The 19,955-nt window shown below is 33.3% G+C and overlaps 2 protein-coding genes across 5 annotated transcripts in view; one reads left to right on the top strand and one right to left on the bottom strand.

The window, feature by feature from the left end:
* LOC133192011 (outer dynein arm-docking complex subunit 2-like) overlaps window positions 1-19,955 on the bottom strand; it is a 225,845-nt gene that overhangs the window by 139,020 nt on the left and 66,870 nt on the right. The window lies entirely within an intron of this gene.
* LOC133192009 (uncharacterized) overlaps window positions 6,319-19,955 on the top strand; it is a 33,595-nt gene continuing 19,958 nt past the window's right edge. Inside the window, exon 1 of one of the 4 annotated variants that reach the window (XM_061327834.1) lies at window positions 6,319-6,401. Coding sequence is in view for 2 of the 4 variants with exons in the window: in XM_061327830.1 (XP_061183814.1) it covers window positions 18,822-18,872 (51 nt within the window). In the remaining 2 variants the exon portion in view is untranslated. The other 3 variants (XM_061327833.1, XM_061327832.1, XM_061327830.1) reach the window with 3 other exon arrangements.

Genomic DNA, 19,955 nt, shown 5'->3' with positions numbered 1-19,955 from the left:
AGTGGTTTATGTCTGTTTATCGAATATTTTATCTTAATTACCTGGATGTTACAGAGCAAAAGATAGTCAACTTTGCCAGTGAATAAATCCCGATTTGTACAATAAAGTTGTATTTTTGTAAAATACAAACTCTTTAAAAACCTTCAATCTATCATTTCCGAGTGGTTTTACATTTGCCAAATGACCCGTTACTTTGCACCGGCGATTTTTGTAAACCTCTACTTTTTGCGTGAAATACGCACATTTTTAAGCATCTGCGCATGCTCGTATGGAGGTACGGATTTCCTATTTCCGTTTACCCCCGTTCGGGGGTTCGACCAGACTGTTTAGGAGAAAGATGAAAACTCGTGCATAAAACTGATAAACCAATCTCTTTTTATCAAGTTTTTAAACTTGCAAGTTTACTGGGTATTGTTATCTAAAATGCACCAGTGTATTTTATTTAAAAAAAAAGAAACCTAGCCTAGAACCAGAGACAATGTCTCTGATAGTTTGGTATTTGCTAAAGTCTCTCGAGTACTCAAAGAATGGTAACTCCGACAGGTGCATTGACGTGAGTCGATTTCATGGAGAAAATGAGAGTTATCTACCCATAATCAAACCGAAAAGAAAAGCTCGTGGATGGATGGAACTGAATAGGCTGTGTAGGTGAAAGCGTATAGTCATTAGTGTATATGATGAAATGAAAATGTTGTCCTTGACTCAGGCCTATTGGAAGCATTTTTGTGATGGTGGTTGGCCGGGGGGGGGGGGGGATAACCAGAGACATATATGTCTCTGGCATAACCAAACATTTTCTTGGGGGGGGGGTATCTGCATTCACATTTTTATTGTAGGGAACAACCATTAAGTAGGCTTGTTGTCAGCATGTATGCTTAATATTGTAAAGCATTAAATTGGCAAAATTGCTGGGGGGTTGGACAGCCCCCCCTTCCTACCCGTTCCAACTGGCCTGGCCTGTCTTGTAGGCAAACTCTTCTGCCTTGGACCAAAAAGTTGACAGTTGCCTGAGTTAATTTAAACTAAATACACTTTCATTTTATACAAATTATAAATTTTTACATGTATACAAATCATTTTCACATATCTTTTAGTATTCAAAATCATTTATAGATCTATGCAATTCATTTACATATACATGTATTATCAAAATCATCTTTTATTACAAGCATTCTTCACTTAACCCAAGTGTCCAACTCGATTTCCCTTTTTATATCTGTGATACGAATTGAACAATGGTATGTAGTTTTTATATAATCATGATTATATTATATTCAATATTGGATTGCAACATTTTCCTCTCCATTAGAAAAAGGGGGAACCAGAGTAGAGAACTGTTTTAGGGGAAAAAAGTGTTTTAAGTTCTTGTTTATAAGATAGCTAATGTCAATTCAAACCAGGCATACATGTATATACAGTCAAACCTCGTTATATCGAACTCGATGGTACCCCCCAGAAAATTCGAGATATCTGAGATTTCGAGATATTGAGGGTAAAATACTTAAAGAAAAAGGGCTTGGGACTTTTAAATCACTTCCACATATCCATGGTATTCGAGATATCGGTGTTCTAGATATATCGAGGTTCAGCGTTATATCATAAACACCTCCCCCCCCCCCCAAAATGAACACATTCCTAATTTTAATCACACTTTATTTTTAATAAAATAATGCTCGCATAATAAGAGATTAGGGGGCATATAGTTTTTGGTCTGTCCCTATGTTCTGTTTGTTTGTCCATAAAATCTTTAAACCTGCTCATAACTTTTGAACTTTCATATTTCACATGTATTCCTTTTGACAAGAACTTTCTTTGGGTAGCAACATTTTTTTTATCTCATGACCTTGACCTTCAATTTTGATCTATTTTTGGGAGAAAAAAAAATTAGCCAACTTTATCTTTGACCATAACTTCTGAAGAGTTGGTGCTAGGGCTTTCATATTTTACATGTACATATTCTTTGTGAAAAGACCTAATTTCTTTAGGTACCAACATTTTTGACCTTATGACCTTAAGTTTGACCTACTTATGTAAAATATTAATCTTGGCCTTGAGCTATCATACAGGGGTATCAGTGTTTCACAAATACATATTGTTTATTTATTTACTATGATAGATGCTTCTGATATACAGTTCAGCCAATCTCAAAGATCAAACCATGTAAATCCAAATTCTAGAGTTAAGTTTATAGTTTCTGCTGCATTTTTCAGAGATGTATAACTTTTATTTAGTTAATTGACACTTAGCAGTACATTTTTTCAGTCCCACCAAAAATTGAAGAACTTGGAAAAAAAGGTGGATGGGGGTAAATACCCTCTTGATTTAAATAGCATATAATATGGGTTGGGGGATAACCTACTTCTTGTACATATACAGTTATTAGAATGCTTATAAGATAATGATGCACTGAAAAGCTGGAAAATGTACTTTGCAATTGTGATGAATAAGATGTCTTGATACATGTATTTTGACATTGTTTTCTTTTGTTCTTCAATATAGACCTCTATAACAGGTCCTCTTCAATCAAGAAGGAAAAAAAAAACCTTACCAAAAATGAATATGCATGTACTAATTTTATTATTAGAAATGATGTTTTAGTTCCATTAATATACATATATATATACTGGAGAAAAATGATAAATATAAGCAATAATTGTAGTTAGAAGTTTAAAGTACCATATGTTGGCTTTAATGATGGGTTGTAAATAAAGAAAGATAACTCTTAATGTCTAATTATCACTTAGGTCCTTGGGTTACAGCTGATTATTGTTATTAATGGTAAATAATTCTAGCTTCCAGCAATTTCTTTGGAAACAAACTTAATTGGTTCAAATGATTTTTTTTCCCTCCAACGGGAATGCCATTCCCAATATAAAATGCTCAGACTTTAATTTACTGTGTTAGGTACAATGTATCTATAGTCAGGGTTGTCCTTAAGAATTGAAATAGCAAGGGACATTTTAAAAAAGTAGAAGGTGATCCAAAGTTCCTCCCCTAGCAGAGGATTGAGGGGAAATTTAAGGAATCACTGTCTAGTTAGTAGAGTATGCCAGGGCATCAACGATAGTTGGAAACATGGGATAATTTGAATAATGGGCAAAGCCCTTTATGCATAAATTATCCCACGTTTCCAACTATTGTTGATGTCCCTGGCATACTCCACTATCTAGACAGTGATTCCTTATATTTCCATTTCATTGTGAAATAAAATTGTAAATTAATTTACATTTTAAAAATGTAGACTAATAGATTTAAATTACACGATGCCTCACATGTCAATTTCAATAGTCCCCGCCCACTGACGTCAAACACAAAGACAGCCGCACGAGAATTTCATGCATATTAGGCCTTCTTAGCTCCTGACATTTCACTTGGCGAAATTTACATTACGGTAGAATGATCAAGAAATCAACTCAGCTAACTTTCAAAGAGTTATCACAGAGAAAATAAATAGAAATGGAAATATACCAGAATAACCTGCATGTCATTATAGGTGGGGAAATTCCCATGGCCCCTGGGTCTTAGAGACAACCCTGTATAGTTGACAATTTTTGTACCTTCTTTCATTTGTTGGTTACCAGTGCATATATATTTGGTAAGAATTATATCTAATTGGAGAGAATATATAATGCTAACTGCACAACAAAAAAAGCATATGATATGAAAGCAAAACTCACAACATCAGGGGTCGTGCATCAACTCTGTCTCTCGGCAGTTTGACAGTCAGGAACCCTGATGTTGTGAGAATGGTACTTGTCAGTTTAGACATGTTTTCCATATATACCTTTAATTAATAAAGAGTTGTAGTTGTACATGACCTTTCTTTAGATACCACCTATTATATTTTACCTATTGACCTTCATCTTGGAGTTTGACCTACTTTTGGAAAACTTTAACCTTGGCCATTACTTTTGAGCAGTTGGTGCTAGGGCTTTCATACTTCACATGTATAATCCTTGTGACAAGACCTTCATTTGGATACCAATAACTTGACCTTGACGTTGGAGTTTGACCTACTTTTGAAAAACTTTAACATTGGCCATATCTTTTGAAGGGTTGGTGCTAGGGCTTTCATATTTCACATGTGTATTTCTTGTGAGAAGGCCTTTCATTGGACACCGTTAATTTTAACCATTTGACCTTGACCTTGATGTTTGACTTACTTTTGAAAAACTTTAAACTTTTCCATATCTTTTCAATGGTTGCTGCTAGGACTTTCATATTTCACAGGTATATTACTTGGGACAAGACCTTACTTTGGGTACCAACATATTTGATTTGCATTTGAGAAAGCTTAACCATCACTATAAGTTGCCATATGGGGACATCAGCATTTCACAGACACGTCTTGTTTATCTAGAGTTGATCACAGGTGCTTGTGGATAGGACCCCCCTCTCCCCCCCCCCCCCCCCAAATATACACCCTTGGTCCAAGGATATTTTTTCATCTTTTTCCATAAATTTATTTTCTAGTACAAATTTACAATGTATTCCATATGAAATATTAAAAAAAATAACTTAGAATTAATGTTTTATTAAAAAATCATACCTGCGGTATTATAAAATAGAGTATTTATAATACTGCGGGTATGATTTTTTAAATCCTGTGGAGATGATATTGGAAACCATTCAGTATTTTTTTTCTTCAAACATTGTAGAATTAATATTACCATTTTCACTTGTGCACCTGCTGTATTCAGATTGATTTGTCAAAATTAAAAAAAAAAGTTATGACTTATTTAAGATTTCATATCTACATAGCTTTATTGACAGGAACAAGAGGAATGCAGTTCTTGTCTGGACATAGCTTTTTAATTGAGAAACTTTAGAAGTACATACATTACTCACACAATCTATTGCCCACACACAAACAAGTACCCACAATATCCTCTCCAACTTCATTCCCAGGAGATATTAATTTTTGAAGACCATCCTAGTCACATGGGTTGCTTATGATCATAAGCTATGACATATGACCCAGATCAAAGGTCATTTACTCAAGGTCACAGAGTTCAGAGAAGTATCAATTGTTGAAGATCTTAGAAATTCAAAAGAAAATTTTTAAAAGATAAAACTTTTTATTGGAGGAATATCAGGAGGTCATACATGACATCAAGTGATTTTGACCAAGAGGTACATGTATATCATGATTCTAAGCCATTTTTGCTTGTCAAGGGTCATCCAGCAGAGAAGTAAAAAATTCTTTCAGTTTGGGCCATGACATTTTGAGCCTCATCATCACAAGCTATGGTTTTTGTGTCCATTCTTTTTCCATAAACAGAATGGACACAAAACCTGTGGCTTAATGCTACAGTGTTTGAACCTTGAACTGTGGATGCATGGTCTCAATCTCAACACAAAGGTTCCTCTATACCTGAAATGTTACAACCTTCATCCAGTTTTAACAATTCTGAATTTGCAGATTAAGTTTTAGCAAGATGACAGAGTACCTTTTTAAGTAATTTTGCAGAAAGCCCTTTTTGAGTTGTCCCATGGGAGTATACATATTATACCTTAATTAGGACTATTATTAATTCCTTTTATTTAATTTAGTGGAATATGTTAGGTTTTGAATATGATGTAAAAGATAAAATTAACCCTTGATCATGATTTTTGTGTAATTTTTGCACTTTAGGTGTATTTAAATTTTTATGCTTATTTAAAGTCATCAAATTAAATAACACATACTAAGTGTGTATACATTGAAATCTTTTGAATACATTGAAGTAGATAAATGTTTGGGGAAATGACCTGCCAAGCTACTTTTGATTGAAAAAAATTTAATGATGAATAAATACTTTAAAATTTTGTAAGCAATATATATCATGTATTGTTATTTGATCCTAATATATTATAATCTGAAAGAGACCAAAATATGCTCTAGTTAAATATTAAAGTGGAATGCCATTGTAAGTATTAGAGAGTGACGTGACAAGTGGTTTTTTTTTTTCATTATTTTAATATAAAGCTAGAAAAAGGGGGATTTAAATTGCAATATAAGCTCAAGAAATTTAGAGGGAAAAAAGATTTGACTGCCCCAACTGTAAGAAGTGTTTAATTGTACGCAAGGTAAGCAAATTCTCAGTTACGTTCATTTAAATAATATTAATGAAATGTCACATCAGATTTTTAAAACAGAGATAATTTGACAGCTGCAATTCTTGACACAAACTGTCAGTTATAAGAGCAATTTTTAAAATAAAAAATGAAGGGGAAGTGTTGCATGATCAATTTAACCAATATGGCCCAGTGCTGACAATAATGGGGTCCTACCATTCATCTTGCTCTTTGCCGCCTCTAGCGGAGGTAAACACCGTCAACCTTTGAGCTGGACTGACACAAAGGAAACATTCCAAGGATTTAAAGGTTGAAAGGTCAGCTCTTGGCTTATCAGCACACAGGTAGTTGAATTGTTTGGGATTAATATTTGATCGAACTTAAAAGGAGTGATAAAATATCGTAATTGGGATTACAATAGTGCCCAGACAGTGTATTGAATAAGGGTTTTTTTTGTTCGGAGGTCTCTATCTACTATACTTTTTGTGGTGATTAATACAGAAGACATATATTGGTGTAAGTATTATGTGTGTGTGTGTTATGACTACATTTTGTCACAGGATTAATGTGTTTGTCAGTATGTGTATACTTGTGTCAGATGGGGTTTGTCAAAGGTAAGAATACATAGATTACACCTGTCCCATGTAGGTTACTGAAGAATCACCTGGTGGTCAACATGTAATTTATGTGTTTGAACTAATTAATCCAGTTAATCTAGTCCCATTAGTCTTAATGAACACAGCTTGACCTGTTGGTGATTTCTCAGGATGTCTTGTCATTTGATTTTTTTCTCTCGTAATTCTGTCATACAATGTATCTAGGAAAACTGAAGGTCGATCTTGAAGTACCACTTTTTTGGATCTATTGGGTTTTTGTACTTTTTTTTTCTATTTTTACCAATTATCTTAGATGAAACAGAGAAACGTCTTTCTTTGTCTATTTCCACCATAATTTTTTGTTCTGAAAAAATACTTGAGTGCACTTCAGACCTAATTTGTTATTAACATCTGTCACTAAGGGCATAGAATTTCACACGAAAAAATTTTGGTATTTTATATTCCATGCATGTGTTCCATTTATTTTTAATGTTGAGAAAAGAACTAGGTTCCAAGGGCTTTACGATGTCGTTTAAAGTTTTATAAATTTTATTTGAAATCTCATTATGCCAATGTGTATAATCTGGACTTAAATTTATCAGTCTTAAACAGATTAGAAATAAAGAAAGCAAGTAAACACAATGAACAAAGAGGGGTTTATCCTTCCTCATTGATTTTCTTTGATTATTTACCTTAACAGGCTCTGTATAAAGAATATAGCTGCAGTTTTATTGACTGTCAAAACCACACTCTCCCGGATGTATTGAATTTATCTGTATATATAGAGAGTTGCTAAACAAATCTACTTCAAAAAGTGTTAAATTTGTCGACTATGAAAAAAGAAAGTGGGGTAGGGATAGGGGAGGGTCCAGGGATTCAGAGGAGCAGTATACCTAGTACATATGTACTTAGGACGTGTCAGAACATTGTGGCAGTAAACTGTAGCAAAATTATGTAGCATTATCGCTGTAATATGTTTCCCTCTACAGGAGGTTCTAAATGGTTTGGAAAATTGATAATTGCGAATAACGGTTTCTGCTTCGATCCCTTAATTTCTTCCAATTATGGATAAAATCTACAAAAATGTAATGATTGAAGTAATTATAATAAGGGCATGTAATTTAATTACTTCAAAGAGTAATAAATATGACATTAGAGCATATAAATAAGAGCAGAAACATTTAGCACAGTTTATGATAGTGATACGTCCAAGTCCAGTGTGGCCAAGTCCTTCCAATATCCATTGTGACAATGGTGTACAAAAGTTTTCATCCAGAATTGTATGGACAAAGAAAAGGTGTCGGGCATGCTGAAAACTTAATAAGCTGTGGCTGGTCAGGGCTTATTGGAATTCTGTACAGTGTCTTGACTTTGATTTTAACAATATCTTAAGTCCCCCCATTGACTTTTGATCCTCCCTTAGCAGTGATATCAGAGACTACAATGTCTAAGCTAGGGAGGTCCTTGTCTGTACACTTGTTTCACCTTGGATAGATGCCCATGCCTCAGTGTTTAATACCGGCACACAAATTCATAATATCCTGCCTGTGCTTTGCCTATGTCAGAAAATGGCAAGCATTCAAGTCTTTTTTTAAGGCCTGTTGTCATATTGTAAATTAATGATGGCTATTTTAGTCCACTGGATTGCTTGTTCTGCACGCTCCAGTGTGAAAATCTGTCTCTTGAAATTCTAAAATTGTTTTTCAAGTTATTTTTAAAAACCATATTTAATCATCTCAGAGGACCCCCCCCCCTCCACACACACACATACTCTTACATGATAGTTCAAATATTTTCTTTAAAATTTCAAAACTTTTTGCACTATATGACTACCATCAGAGGCTTACAGTACTGACAAATATGACTGCATGTATCTACATGTAATTCTTTTGCCATTTATGAGTATGAGAGGCATAAATGTCTCATGATTTAAGTGACCCAAAAAGGAAGAGGTTAGAAGCTAGGGTAAATGTCTTGCTAAACCCCATCCCCTGATCTTGCTATGCGCAAAGATACCTCCAAAAGCTGCATGTACCAGTATTCTATATGCAAAGATGTAAATTTAAAGTATCTTTCTCCGGTTTTATTGCTTTTATCTCGCCCTTTGCTTTATAAGTGCCCAATTGCAAAACAAGTCAGGTTGCACCATTATAAAAGGGTCATAAAAATTCACAATATGGTGATAAGTAAATAGAAGGTGAAGAACACAATATCTTATCTTGTTTGATGTGATGGACTTATTTTTTTTGAGAGGGTGTTAATTATAAAGGTCTTTCAAAACCTTGTTTAAATAAATGGAAAGAAACTAACCCATTACATTAACGATGCTCTTTAATAGAATCTTGGGTACACAACTTGGAATACTGGGAGAAAGAGACACTTGTTGGGTATGGCCTCATTAACTTCAAAAAGCTATTTTCTTCCCTCACACTCGATCTCTGTAAATGGATTTAGCTTGGGAAGTTTTCCAATAAAATTGCATTCTTTTATGGAGTTGTGAATGTTAAATTGTCTCCTGTGGTGATGAGAGAGGGCCCCAGTTCTTGTTCAGTGGATGACAAAGGTAATATTGGAATGTGGTTAAACTATCCGAAGGGAAATATTGGGAATGTGGTAAAGTTCGATTATTGACATAAGTTATAATAATGATATTCTGCAATGTTAAATATGTGTGTGTGTTTGTGGTTGCATATCGATAATGCCATTTCAGTTATTTATATAGTTGTGCATGCATTTCTAGCAAATGACTCTTAAAATCCAGTTTAACTGTTTATCAAGAAAGGGAAATAATGTACCGGTACTAAGTATCAGAATACTTATTTGTAAATGAAATATGATTAACACATTAAGCAAGAAATATTTTAAACAAGAGAGATTTTTCTTTTCCCTTCATATTTTTGTTAGTTGGAACCATGTCAACTAGAGTTTGAGAGATCAGACTAATATTGATCTGTATATTGTCTGTTTTCCTTCTATATATATAAAGAAAAATTTTGAGTACCAGGTAAACATTCATAATTTTGTTCAGCAGTTTTGTGCTTTGAACTTCATGTTTTCTAAATTGAAAATAATTTGAATTGCTGTTGGTATCTATAATTATTGGCATGTACGTCCTTGATAAAATGGTTACGATGAGCATGTTAGACCACTGCTGTAGTCATTGAAGACAAACATTAGTGCACCTTAGAATTACCGAGATAGGTATATCATTGACTTCAAAGACAACAAAACAAGGTTAAAACCTTCGCTTTTAATTTCAGAGGTAGGATGTGAATGGAATCAAATTTCTTACCATATCATGACTCGGTAATACGCTATATTGAGAAAATGATGCTTGATCGGTGTCTTTGAAAGCAGGTTACTCATCCAGACAAACAATGGCTCCTATAAGGTCTTGTATTTCAGTTAAATATCGATGGTATCCCATGACTGAATTGAGTCACCAACTCCATTTTTACAAGGCCTCATTTGGGTAGTATGGGTGAATGATTTTGTTTATGTTGGGAATCTGTACCTATATCGCTGAACTAACTTGATGGCTTAATCTCGATCAGGACATATGTACATCATTTTAATGTACTAAAGTTTGAAGAGAACTTGTACTCAGTCATAAACATTACCATTTAAATTATTGCCATTGATCAGCAGACATTGATTTACCAACCGGGAATTGCAAGATGAATCTGGCTCAAAGTTTTTCTTAGGTAATTATATATACAGGTATATTGATTGATTGTATGTTGTTTTACGTCCCATTCAAGAATTTTTCACTCATATAGAGATGTCACCATATACTGGTGAAGGGCTTCAAATTTACACCTTTACTCGGCATTCAGGGCCATTGAGCAGTGAGGGTTTTTTATCGTGCCAATGCCTTTTGTGACATGGGGCCTGGGTTTTTAAGGTCTCATCCGAAAGACCCGCAACTTTCACTTCAAAGTGCCGAGCACTTGGCGAAGGAACAGTTGCTACTTATTTTTTATTGACTTAGGTCAGAAGTGGCGGTGATTCGAACACAGGACCTTCCGTTCACGGAGTGAGCGATCTACCAACTGAGCTACTGTGATGGTTTAGGTATATTGAAGATAGTGAGCAAATTTCATTTTTGGTCGATTTTGGTGTGTGAGTGTCCGTCTGCCCAATTTTTCATGACCTACAACATAAAGAATGAACATTGTTGATATAAAAATAAAATGTTCTAATGTTAATTAAGACTTGAAAATCTTTGCTCTAACTATTTGAAGGTTGAGACTTTGTTTTAGATAGAAGTCAAGGTTGTATGAAGAGGTCAAAGGCTACATATTGCAGTGTATGAATTTGCCACAGCTGGGGAAAAGGAGGGGATTGTTTGATTTTCAAGTTTTAAAAAAATGTACATAATATTTAAAATACTTTGTAAAGTTGTGAAAAAACATTAAGAAATGCTTCTCAGTTTAGGTGATAAGAAAAGTTTAGGTAACTAATATCCTGTAATACGGAAATGGCATTTAGGAGAAAGACAATGCAGAAATGTTATTAACTTCACTTATCTTAATGTGTTTTGATAAAGTTGACTTGCAAACTTTTTAAAATGATTGCACTTTAAAGTCATTTTCCCATATCTGTGAAAAGATAATGCTGTCAGCACATATATGACACTACTGCATAAGATTACTGAGTCTTCAGGTGATAGATAGAGATTTTGTAGAAGGTAAATAATGCATTGAGTGATGTACTTCCAATTCTTGTCAACACTTGTGACCTTTTTAGCAGGCCATTTTATTTATTGCCCCAATCTTTTATAGACAAGTTTATTCAATGCATGATCTCTATATTCAAAATGAGAATATTCGTAGGTAAATGTGTATAGCTGATTTATAAAAAAAAAAAATGATTATACAGAAAATGCTGCATCAATTTTGTAGAATTTAATTCAGAATTTTACATTTTTTTGTAATTTTTTTTTTTTGGAGGTGGGGGGGGGGGGGGGGGGCTGTTTTTGCAGACAATTCTTTGACTTTTAGTTAATCTACACACTCTTTAACTGGAAACTTCCCATCTCTAACACAACTATAAATTTTTTTAGCTCACATGGACCAAAGGCTCAAGTGAGCTTTTCTGATCAAAATTTGTCTGTTGTCTGTCATTGTTGTTGGGATTGTCTTCGTAAACTTTTCACATTTTCCACTTCTTCTCAAGGACCACAAGGCCAATTTCAACCAAACGTGCCACAAAGCATTCTTGGGTAAATTGAATACAAGTTTGCTCAAATGAAGGGCCAAGCCTAGCTCTTTCAAGAGGAGGTAAGGAGAATTAGTGAAAGTTTGACGGCATCTTTTAAAAATCTTCTTGTGAAGAACCACTCAGCCAATTTCAAACAAACTTAATTCCCACAAAACCTCTGTGGGTGAAGGGAATTCAAGTTTATTCAAATGAAGAAACACACCCTTTTTCAAGGGGAAATAATAAAGAATTGGTGAAAATTTAATGGCATATCTTTCAAAATTCTTCTTCTCAAGAACCACTGGGCCAGAAAAGGTGAAACTTATATTACAAAGCTTCATTACGTAGTGTAGATTGTAGATTCAAATTTGATCAAATCGTAACCCCCTGGGGTAGGATGGAGCCACAATGGGCAATCAGTTTTACATAGGAGCATATAGGAAAAATCTTTAAATATCTTCTTCTCAAGAACAGCAAAGCCATAATTTGTCATACTTAATTGGAAATCCGTAAGTAGTGTATATTAAATTCAAGTTCGTTCAAATCATGACCCCAAAGGATAGGGTGGGGCCACAGTAGGTGATCAGAGTTTAAGTTTTACACTGGAATTACATAGGAAAAGAATCTTTAAAAATCTTTGATCTTCCCAGGAAGGACAAAGTCATGGTAAGTCATATTTACATGGAAGCAACCACAGGTAGTGTAGACTCAAATTTTTTCAAATCATGACCCCCCTCCCTCCCCGATTGAAGTTTTATGTTGGAATATATAGGAAAAATCCTTCTTCTTAAGAACAGCAAAGCCACGATAAGTCATATTTATAATTATAGATATATTAATTGGAAGAATCTCCTGGGGTTGAAGCCAGTGCAGCTGAATATTATAAATACTAATGGTTATGGAATGAATGCAAAGTTTGCAGCTTTGAAAGACGTTCCCTATTGCAATTGTAACATTGTCTCATTTTTTTTGAAGGCATTTGTTCCAAACTTCCAACTGATAGTTATATGAATTAAGGATGCCAGACATTTAATTTCATTGTTTAAAAGTGAAAATACTTTAATTGCCTTGTAAAATAATTATTGCATAATTTAGACTTTCTGTGCAGAATAAATTTCATCTAGAGTTGTCATTTAGATGACAGCATTTACCATTTCCTTATACATCAACTGTTTTCTTAAAAGTGACTCACTGTAAAATGATTTAATGCTTAACAAAATGAATATAATACAAATTTTGTACTGTAGCATTTACCTAATGGTCTTGTAATTCCCAGTCAGTTATAAGGGGTCTGTTTGGGAAACTCTTTGAGTGGTGCACCATATACTGTATGGAGTTTGGAACACCAATTAAGACCTGAATTGTTATGATTTATGTTTACAATATGGTTATGTAAGGGATTTGATATTTATACAGTATACCTACAAGTATTTTAATTTCGATCTGCTTGTCTTTAGTGCAGCAAACAGCTGCCCAAAATTGCAGGGGTTAAATTGCCATATGCTTGCTACAAATCTCAACATTAAATATTTTCTCAACTGTATTAGAACGTACTGGTCAGCCTTTACTTTTGAATGTTAAATCTTGAATGAAGGGGAATAATTTCACATTTTCAATAGATTTTAATCATTTGATTTGAAGGCTTAATTAAATGAAATGTACTGCTAGTACATGTAGATATAGGGTGAAAATAAATTACCAATTAAAAAAAAAAAACTTTGATGATGATTACCAATAGAAATACAATGTATGCAGATAATGCCATGTTGCTATTGATTTTACTTGACCAAATATTAAAAGGTTTAAAATTTGCATGTTCAGTTTAGGATAAAGTTGATTGTTGACTATGACAAACACTTTCGAATAATAGCAGTCAAGAAAATCATACAGACATCTCTTCCTTGACTCCAACTTTGAATCACCCTGACCATTCAAAAGCAATACCGTAATCACCATCCATTCTTCTAACTTTTTCAGTATGTGAAATACTGTGTTTAGGTAGCCTTATCATTGATTATAACAGAATTACGTATATATACGTATAATGTCTGTTCATTTGACTTGGCAAGTACTGTATACACACCTGTTACCCTTTGGTAATGAAGTTAAAATGCTTATACGAACATTAAAAATCAGCTCAAACACACAGTTGTTGGGGGTAAGATCTTATTATGAAATCTTTTAGTTGAAATTTAAATGATATAAACAAAGTGTATGTATTCCATCAATGTGTCTACAGATTAAACGCAAATTGCAACAACAACTTGGTCAACTGTTATGCAGTATTTGTGCAATCTGGACAACAAGATGTAAAATATTTACCCAAATTTGATGAATTTATCAATCTTTGCCTGAGATTTTTTTTGTTTTAAAAAATTGGAGGGAGGAGGCAGCATTGAATAGTGTGAATACCTGTTTTTGAATAATATCTACGCATGGGTCAGTGTAAATACACATGCTTTTCATTTCAAGTGCATGAATTTTAAGATAAGAACATTCAAACTAAATACTTCATGAAATTGTATTGGCTGAAAAAAAAAATTGTCGTAAACCTTGGATCTGGATTTATCTACTGCAAACTATCTATAGGTAGTACATATATTATTATATTTGTTGGTCCCCATTGATTTGTTGGATAAGATAAGAAGTAAGGTTTTAAACAGACTAAATAAGGAGTACGTACTCGATGTGTTGATTACTTCCTGTTGACGTAAATTAATTTAGATTTCTGTCCATACGAGTGAGAAGCAGCATATCACTAGGGTTTCTAATTGACTGTTTAAAGAGCACCATGCAATTTAAAAAATTTCTGAAGAATTCAAAATGCTACTTTTATGTGTTAATTTGCTCTTTATCCAATTTAATAAGTTTTTAAACAGATAATTTACATAAAAGTACAGTAAAACTCAGTTAGAGTAGAGTCCTGGGGACCTGTAAATTAATACTTTGCTTCCGTAATTTGTTATATTGATTGGTATAACAAATTCGTTAAAGTATAGCAAATTAGCAATACATGTATACATGTTTTCCTTCAAGTATGACTTGATATATGATATGTTCGGGAAGTATTAAATACAAAAGCTACCTTGGAGTAATAATGTAAAGTTCTCTGATGAATTTCAAAAATAATACCTTATAAAATGTCAGTTTAATATTTTAGATTTTGAAATTTAAAAAAAAATGCAGTAAAGAATTGTAAATTGCATTTTTTAACCTCTCTGACACAAAAGCAGTCTGATACATGCGTAAATTCATTACATCAACAGAGTTTTTTATAACCATAATATTTTACAAAAAATTGTTAAGAATTTTGCTGGGGATCAAAAAACATTGCTATATCGGTAAATTTGCTGAAGCTGTGTTCATACTAAACAAGTTTTACTGTATATGGGATATTATTAAAGAAATTCATTTACAACTTTTAAGCTCTTGGTTTGAATATGGATGTGATGAGAATATAAACAATAGAAATATAAAAGAAATCTTGATCTCTACTTATGCATTCAGATATTTTTTGTATGATTGAGGAGTTATTATAATACAATACTGTGCTTGAAGTTTGTTGATTTAAGCAGAGGAATAAAGTTCACAATAAAGATAGTATCTGAAAGATCTCTTTATCTATCATACAGTGACAAAAATATAGATTTTAAATATCTAATCATTTGGAGAGTTCATGCAGGGAATAGCAAACAATAAAGGGTGTAACATTTACACCGGGTACAAAAAAGTGTGTAGAGTGCATTGTGTATGAATTAAGGGCGAAGGGCACAAACACTGAGTCAGTTTTAATATTCTGTAAATTCATGATCAACTTTAAAATTTCAATTTGACAATCTCTTTTAGGAGTATAGTGAAAGATTTTGAAGGTACGGATATAGAAATAGGTATTGAAAACAAAAATTGGGTGCATTTAATTTATTGTTTAGATTTTCGTGTTTTCACGCAAATTAAATCCGACTCTGCTATCTGCGTTAAGCTGTCTAAGGGGGGCTGACTTTTCTGATAGCTGATCTAAGGTCCAGGGTGACTTGTTTTGTTGTGCGCCGAATTACGATATTGTTATAAACAGAAGTTGTTTTGGGTGGTACGGTCTGATACAATAATTGATGGGAAAAACACCAGAGTTTGTCTTAGCGTTTTAACCAGAGGATCTGTTGAGGAAAGATACCGAAATTTGATGAAATTATCAAGGAAATCGGTAAACCTGGGTGCATGCTTGCAGTCATTTGCAAGTCATTCATGTATGATTCATTGAAATTTACTTGCGTTTAAAAAGTTCTCAATATTAAAATTGTTGGTATGATTTTTTATATGTAATTTAAAAACCATCTGTCTTCTCTTTTTAAAAGACATGACACAAAATATTTTAACCACAGAATTATAAATACATGATTAGTTTGTTTAGATAGAACATGATGGATTATTAACCCGTACACAATTTGGCCATTCATCAAGCCCTTTGTTAAAGGCTTTTGAATATGTGCTATTTCTGATCAGAGAACCATATGCTTGTTGTGTAAATCACTCTTAATAATTTTAAAACAAGATTATAGTATTAAGCCTTTTAAACATAAATTCTGTCCGATATTGAATCGAGTTTGTTTTGAGGTGTTTTTCATGGGGACAAACTTGGCATAAATTTGATGATTTAATAATTGGCAAGCTTTACTTGTTTGTTTCTTTAAGGGATATTCCAAATACCTTGCGTTGTCATATGCCAGGTGTGAAGTAAGCATAAATTGTCACAGCATAATTTTCACAAAGATTGGCTTTAATCTTGTTTCTTGAAAGTTCAGTGCAATTTTAATTAAGGGTCAAATGCCATTCTTTGCACTTATAATTCTGAGGAGACTTGTATACCTGTATGCCAAAAAATTGGGAAGAGTTCATGTTTTTACCATCTGTTTGTCTGTTTTCAGGCATATCTCAGAGTTGGATAAGAAAGGGATGCATTGAAACTATAACAAGTTAGGTTGGGTTAGTTGGGTTAGTGATTACACTTAATATATGATTTAGAGGTGATGCTCATGGTAGACTTTTCTTTGTGACATGCACAAATCAGTTAGGCAATAGTTTTAAGTTAAGTCAAATGGCCAGAAAAGAAATTGGGCAGGCATTCTGTATGCAATCTATTTAGAAAAGTACTTGGAGTAAATTAAGGAAGGTCTGTTAATTAACGTACATTGGAAATGAACTCTTAGTATTTTTTCAAGGCGATCCTGAAGTGAAGCTATCAAGCCACCACACTGCGATCTATTGAGACTAAGCCTTTCAACTAGCCAATTTGTCTGCTGCAGACGGTCATCTCACAAGAGATTGATACATGTATGAATTTAAGGCAAATTAAGATATATATTTTTATATAGCTTTAGAGAGATAAAAGTCAATGAAACTTCGTGCCCATCATTACATATGGATACAACTAAAGCCCATTAGCAGGACGGACCAGAAAAACACTGAATAGAAGTGTTTTAATTATCCTCAGACTATTGGCCATCCACTGGAATCTGATTTTGGAACATTATTTGGTGACAATCTAATACCATTAAGACTGAATACATTGACATCAGCAGGTTTTGTTTATCATGGTCATTCGACATCATCATCATCATTCTAAATAAGAATACAGCAAGGGTTCTTATTGTGAAATTGTGGTTTGCTCATGCATGCATATGACGTACCATATTGTTTTACCTTTTAGAAATTTATTTCACAACTTAGGGGCTAATTTCAAAGACAGCTCTACAAATTAAATGTGAATTTTTTTTGTATTTCTTGTCTAGCAGCTATCTTGCTTATAATTTAACTTATTCACAACTGACAGCTTTGCAGAAGCTATAGACTGGCAGGGAGTCTATTTGCATTTGCACCAAAATGTTGCATTGTATTTACATACCGAGTTACAATATGCTTTGTGTGCTATACCCTAAAGCGTGATCTTTCCAGCTCTGGACAGGCAGCCCATGAATTGTTAATGATTATCAACTAAATGCTAATACACTTTGAAAAGTAATTTGATGTCATAATATGGTCTTCATATTTCTGCTGGAATTGACACAAAGCGTGTCTATTGAATTTTTGTACATTTACCAAACTACATTGTTTACATGTGTTGTGCAATTGTTGTTGCAGAAACATTATGCACAAAAGATTTGTTGATTTTCGTTTGGATATAGAGAGGAAAAATGTCTATGACACTTAATTTCGGATCATTATGAATACCTGTGAAAGTGTTTGAGCAGCTGATATTCGATCAGATTGAATTGTCACTGAGAAGAAGAATGAAATGTTGCCCTGTGGAAATGGCTATACGACTCAATTGTTTTTATTGATCACTATCAATACACTGATGTACATTAACATGTCTCTCTCTCTCTATGGCTGACTTGTTAATCGGAGCTGGACATTGTCTCCAGAAATTAATTACCAACAAGACTATGGGAAAGTCAGGCTAACTCTGTAGGACAGTGTGTTCTTGACATTGCAATCAAGGACTTGTGTGTGTATATATATAGATAATCTTCCGCAAGGATTTTGCATAATTGATTTGCGTTAGGAAGAGGACACTAAAATCTCATGATTAACGGACTACCTTAGAAATCCATATTGTGATTAAAGAACATTTTGCTCAACAACAAAATGGATTGATCTGTTTAAGATGGATGAACTTTCTTTGTAAATATATTTATATATAAACTCAAATCTATTTCATATCGTGATAATACAAGAAGTGTGAACTATTTGTTCTCATTATTGAGATAGAATTTCGATTGTTCCCATCGGAACATGCAGGGATATCAAAAGATTCCCACCTTTTATTCCATGTGTGTACTCTTCACTATGTCAAAAATGGATTACCCAAGACTTACATAGTTGTAACAAATTGTGTAGACAAACATTGGCATTTATTTGTATAAGGCATTGTGACAAACTGTGTGTACTCTATCTTTGTATAACCAGCTAATGGTCTGGTTTGCTTACACCGCCAATCCGACACTACGGACTGGCCAAGAGGTAATATATTGTTGTTCTCAATTTCCTTACACCCTCCGAGTCATTTTAAGTCAGTAATGGGTAGACCAACACGGTATTGAAATGTTGTTTACACACTGTGCTCAGGTTAAGTGTATGTTAATAGAATTATACCTGGGTATGTCGTTTTGGAACATTATGGTTTATATTTGAAAAATTATGATGAGCGTGATTTGATTTGCAATTAAGTCTGCCAGCTAGGCATTGTTTCTCTGTATTTTTAAGTTCTTAGAGGTCAAGAAATCAACAAAAAGTTATCATTTTAGCTGTCTAGCTGTGTGTATAAATAATCCAGTTGTGATAGATGGAACAGGCGTTCATCTCCATCATGGACACATACATTTTGTATTTTCAAATATTATCTATATAGGCATCATTTAACACAATGAACATTCTTAATTCACAATTAATTCTTAATCCACAAAAAAATTATGTTACAATTAATATTCTAGCTTTCTGAATCATATATAATTTTTAAAAAAAAGTAAAAATTAACAATTTGGCCTTCAAGTATTAAACACAATTATTGTAAAATGAAAAATTTAAAGTTTGAATATTTAATTATTTGTGAAAAGATGATTTAGAAATGTAATTCAGTCTACTTAATTGTTTGGTGTGTTACCTTTTTACATGGTTTGCCTAGCAGGCAAATGATAAAAATCTTGGATGCAATGTGTAAAATTCCATTTGATAAAACATAATTGCAACTCTGAAAAAAACCTGGCAAATATTAATGTATTGCACTCTTTCTTAACTCTATACTTTGTATATATTTACATAACCTCAGTTTAGAACACTGGCACCGACGTTACCATTCAAATACTAGGCTTCGTTAATGTTAATTTCAACATCTCTCACCAAAAAGATATCTAAAACTGTTTAAGAAATTGTTGAAAATCTTTGTAAAACAATGAGTGAATTAAGACTTAGAGTTATAAGTATTGAAAGCATGAATTTTTCATGGTAATACACACATGCACCTTCCGTAAAATTAGCTTTACATGTAAAATGGTACGATTCTTAATATGTACCTTAAATTCACACAATATATGTGAATTATCGGGT

The sequence above is a fragment of the Saccostrea echinata genome, unplaced genomic scaffold, assembly GCF_033153115.1.
Source record: "Saccostrea echinata isolate AGI-Se365-2 ecotype Australia unplaced genomic scaffold, CSIRO_AGI_Sech_v1 ptg000025l, whole genome shotgun sequence".
NCBI classification, from domain to species: domain Eukaryota; kingdom Metazoa; phylum Mollusca; class Bivalvia; order Ostreida; family Ostreidae; genus Saccostrea; species Saccostrea echinata.
Note: the sequence above shows the minus strand (reverse complement) of the source record. Positions and strands in the feature narration are given on the sequence as shown.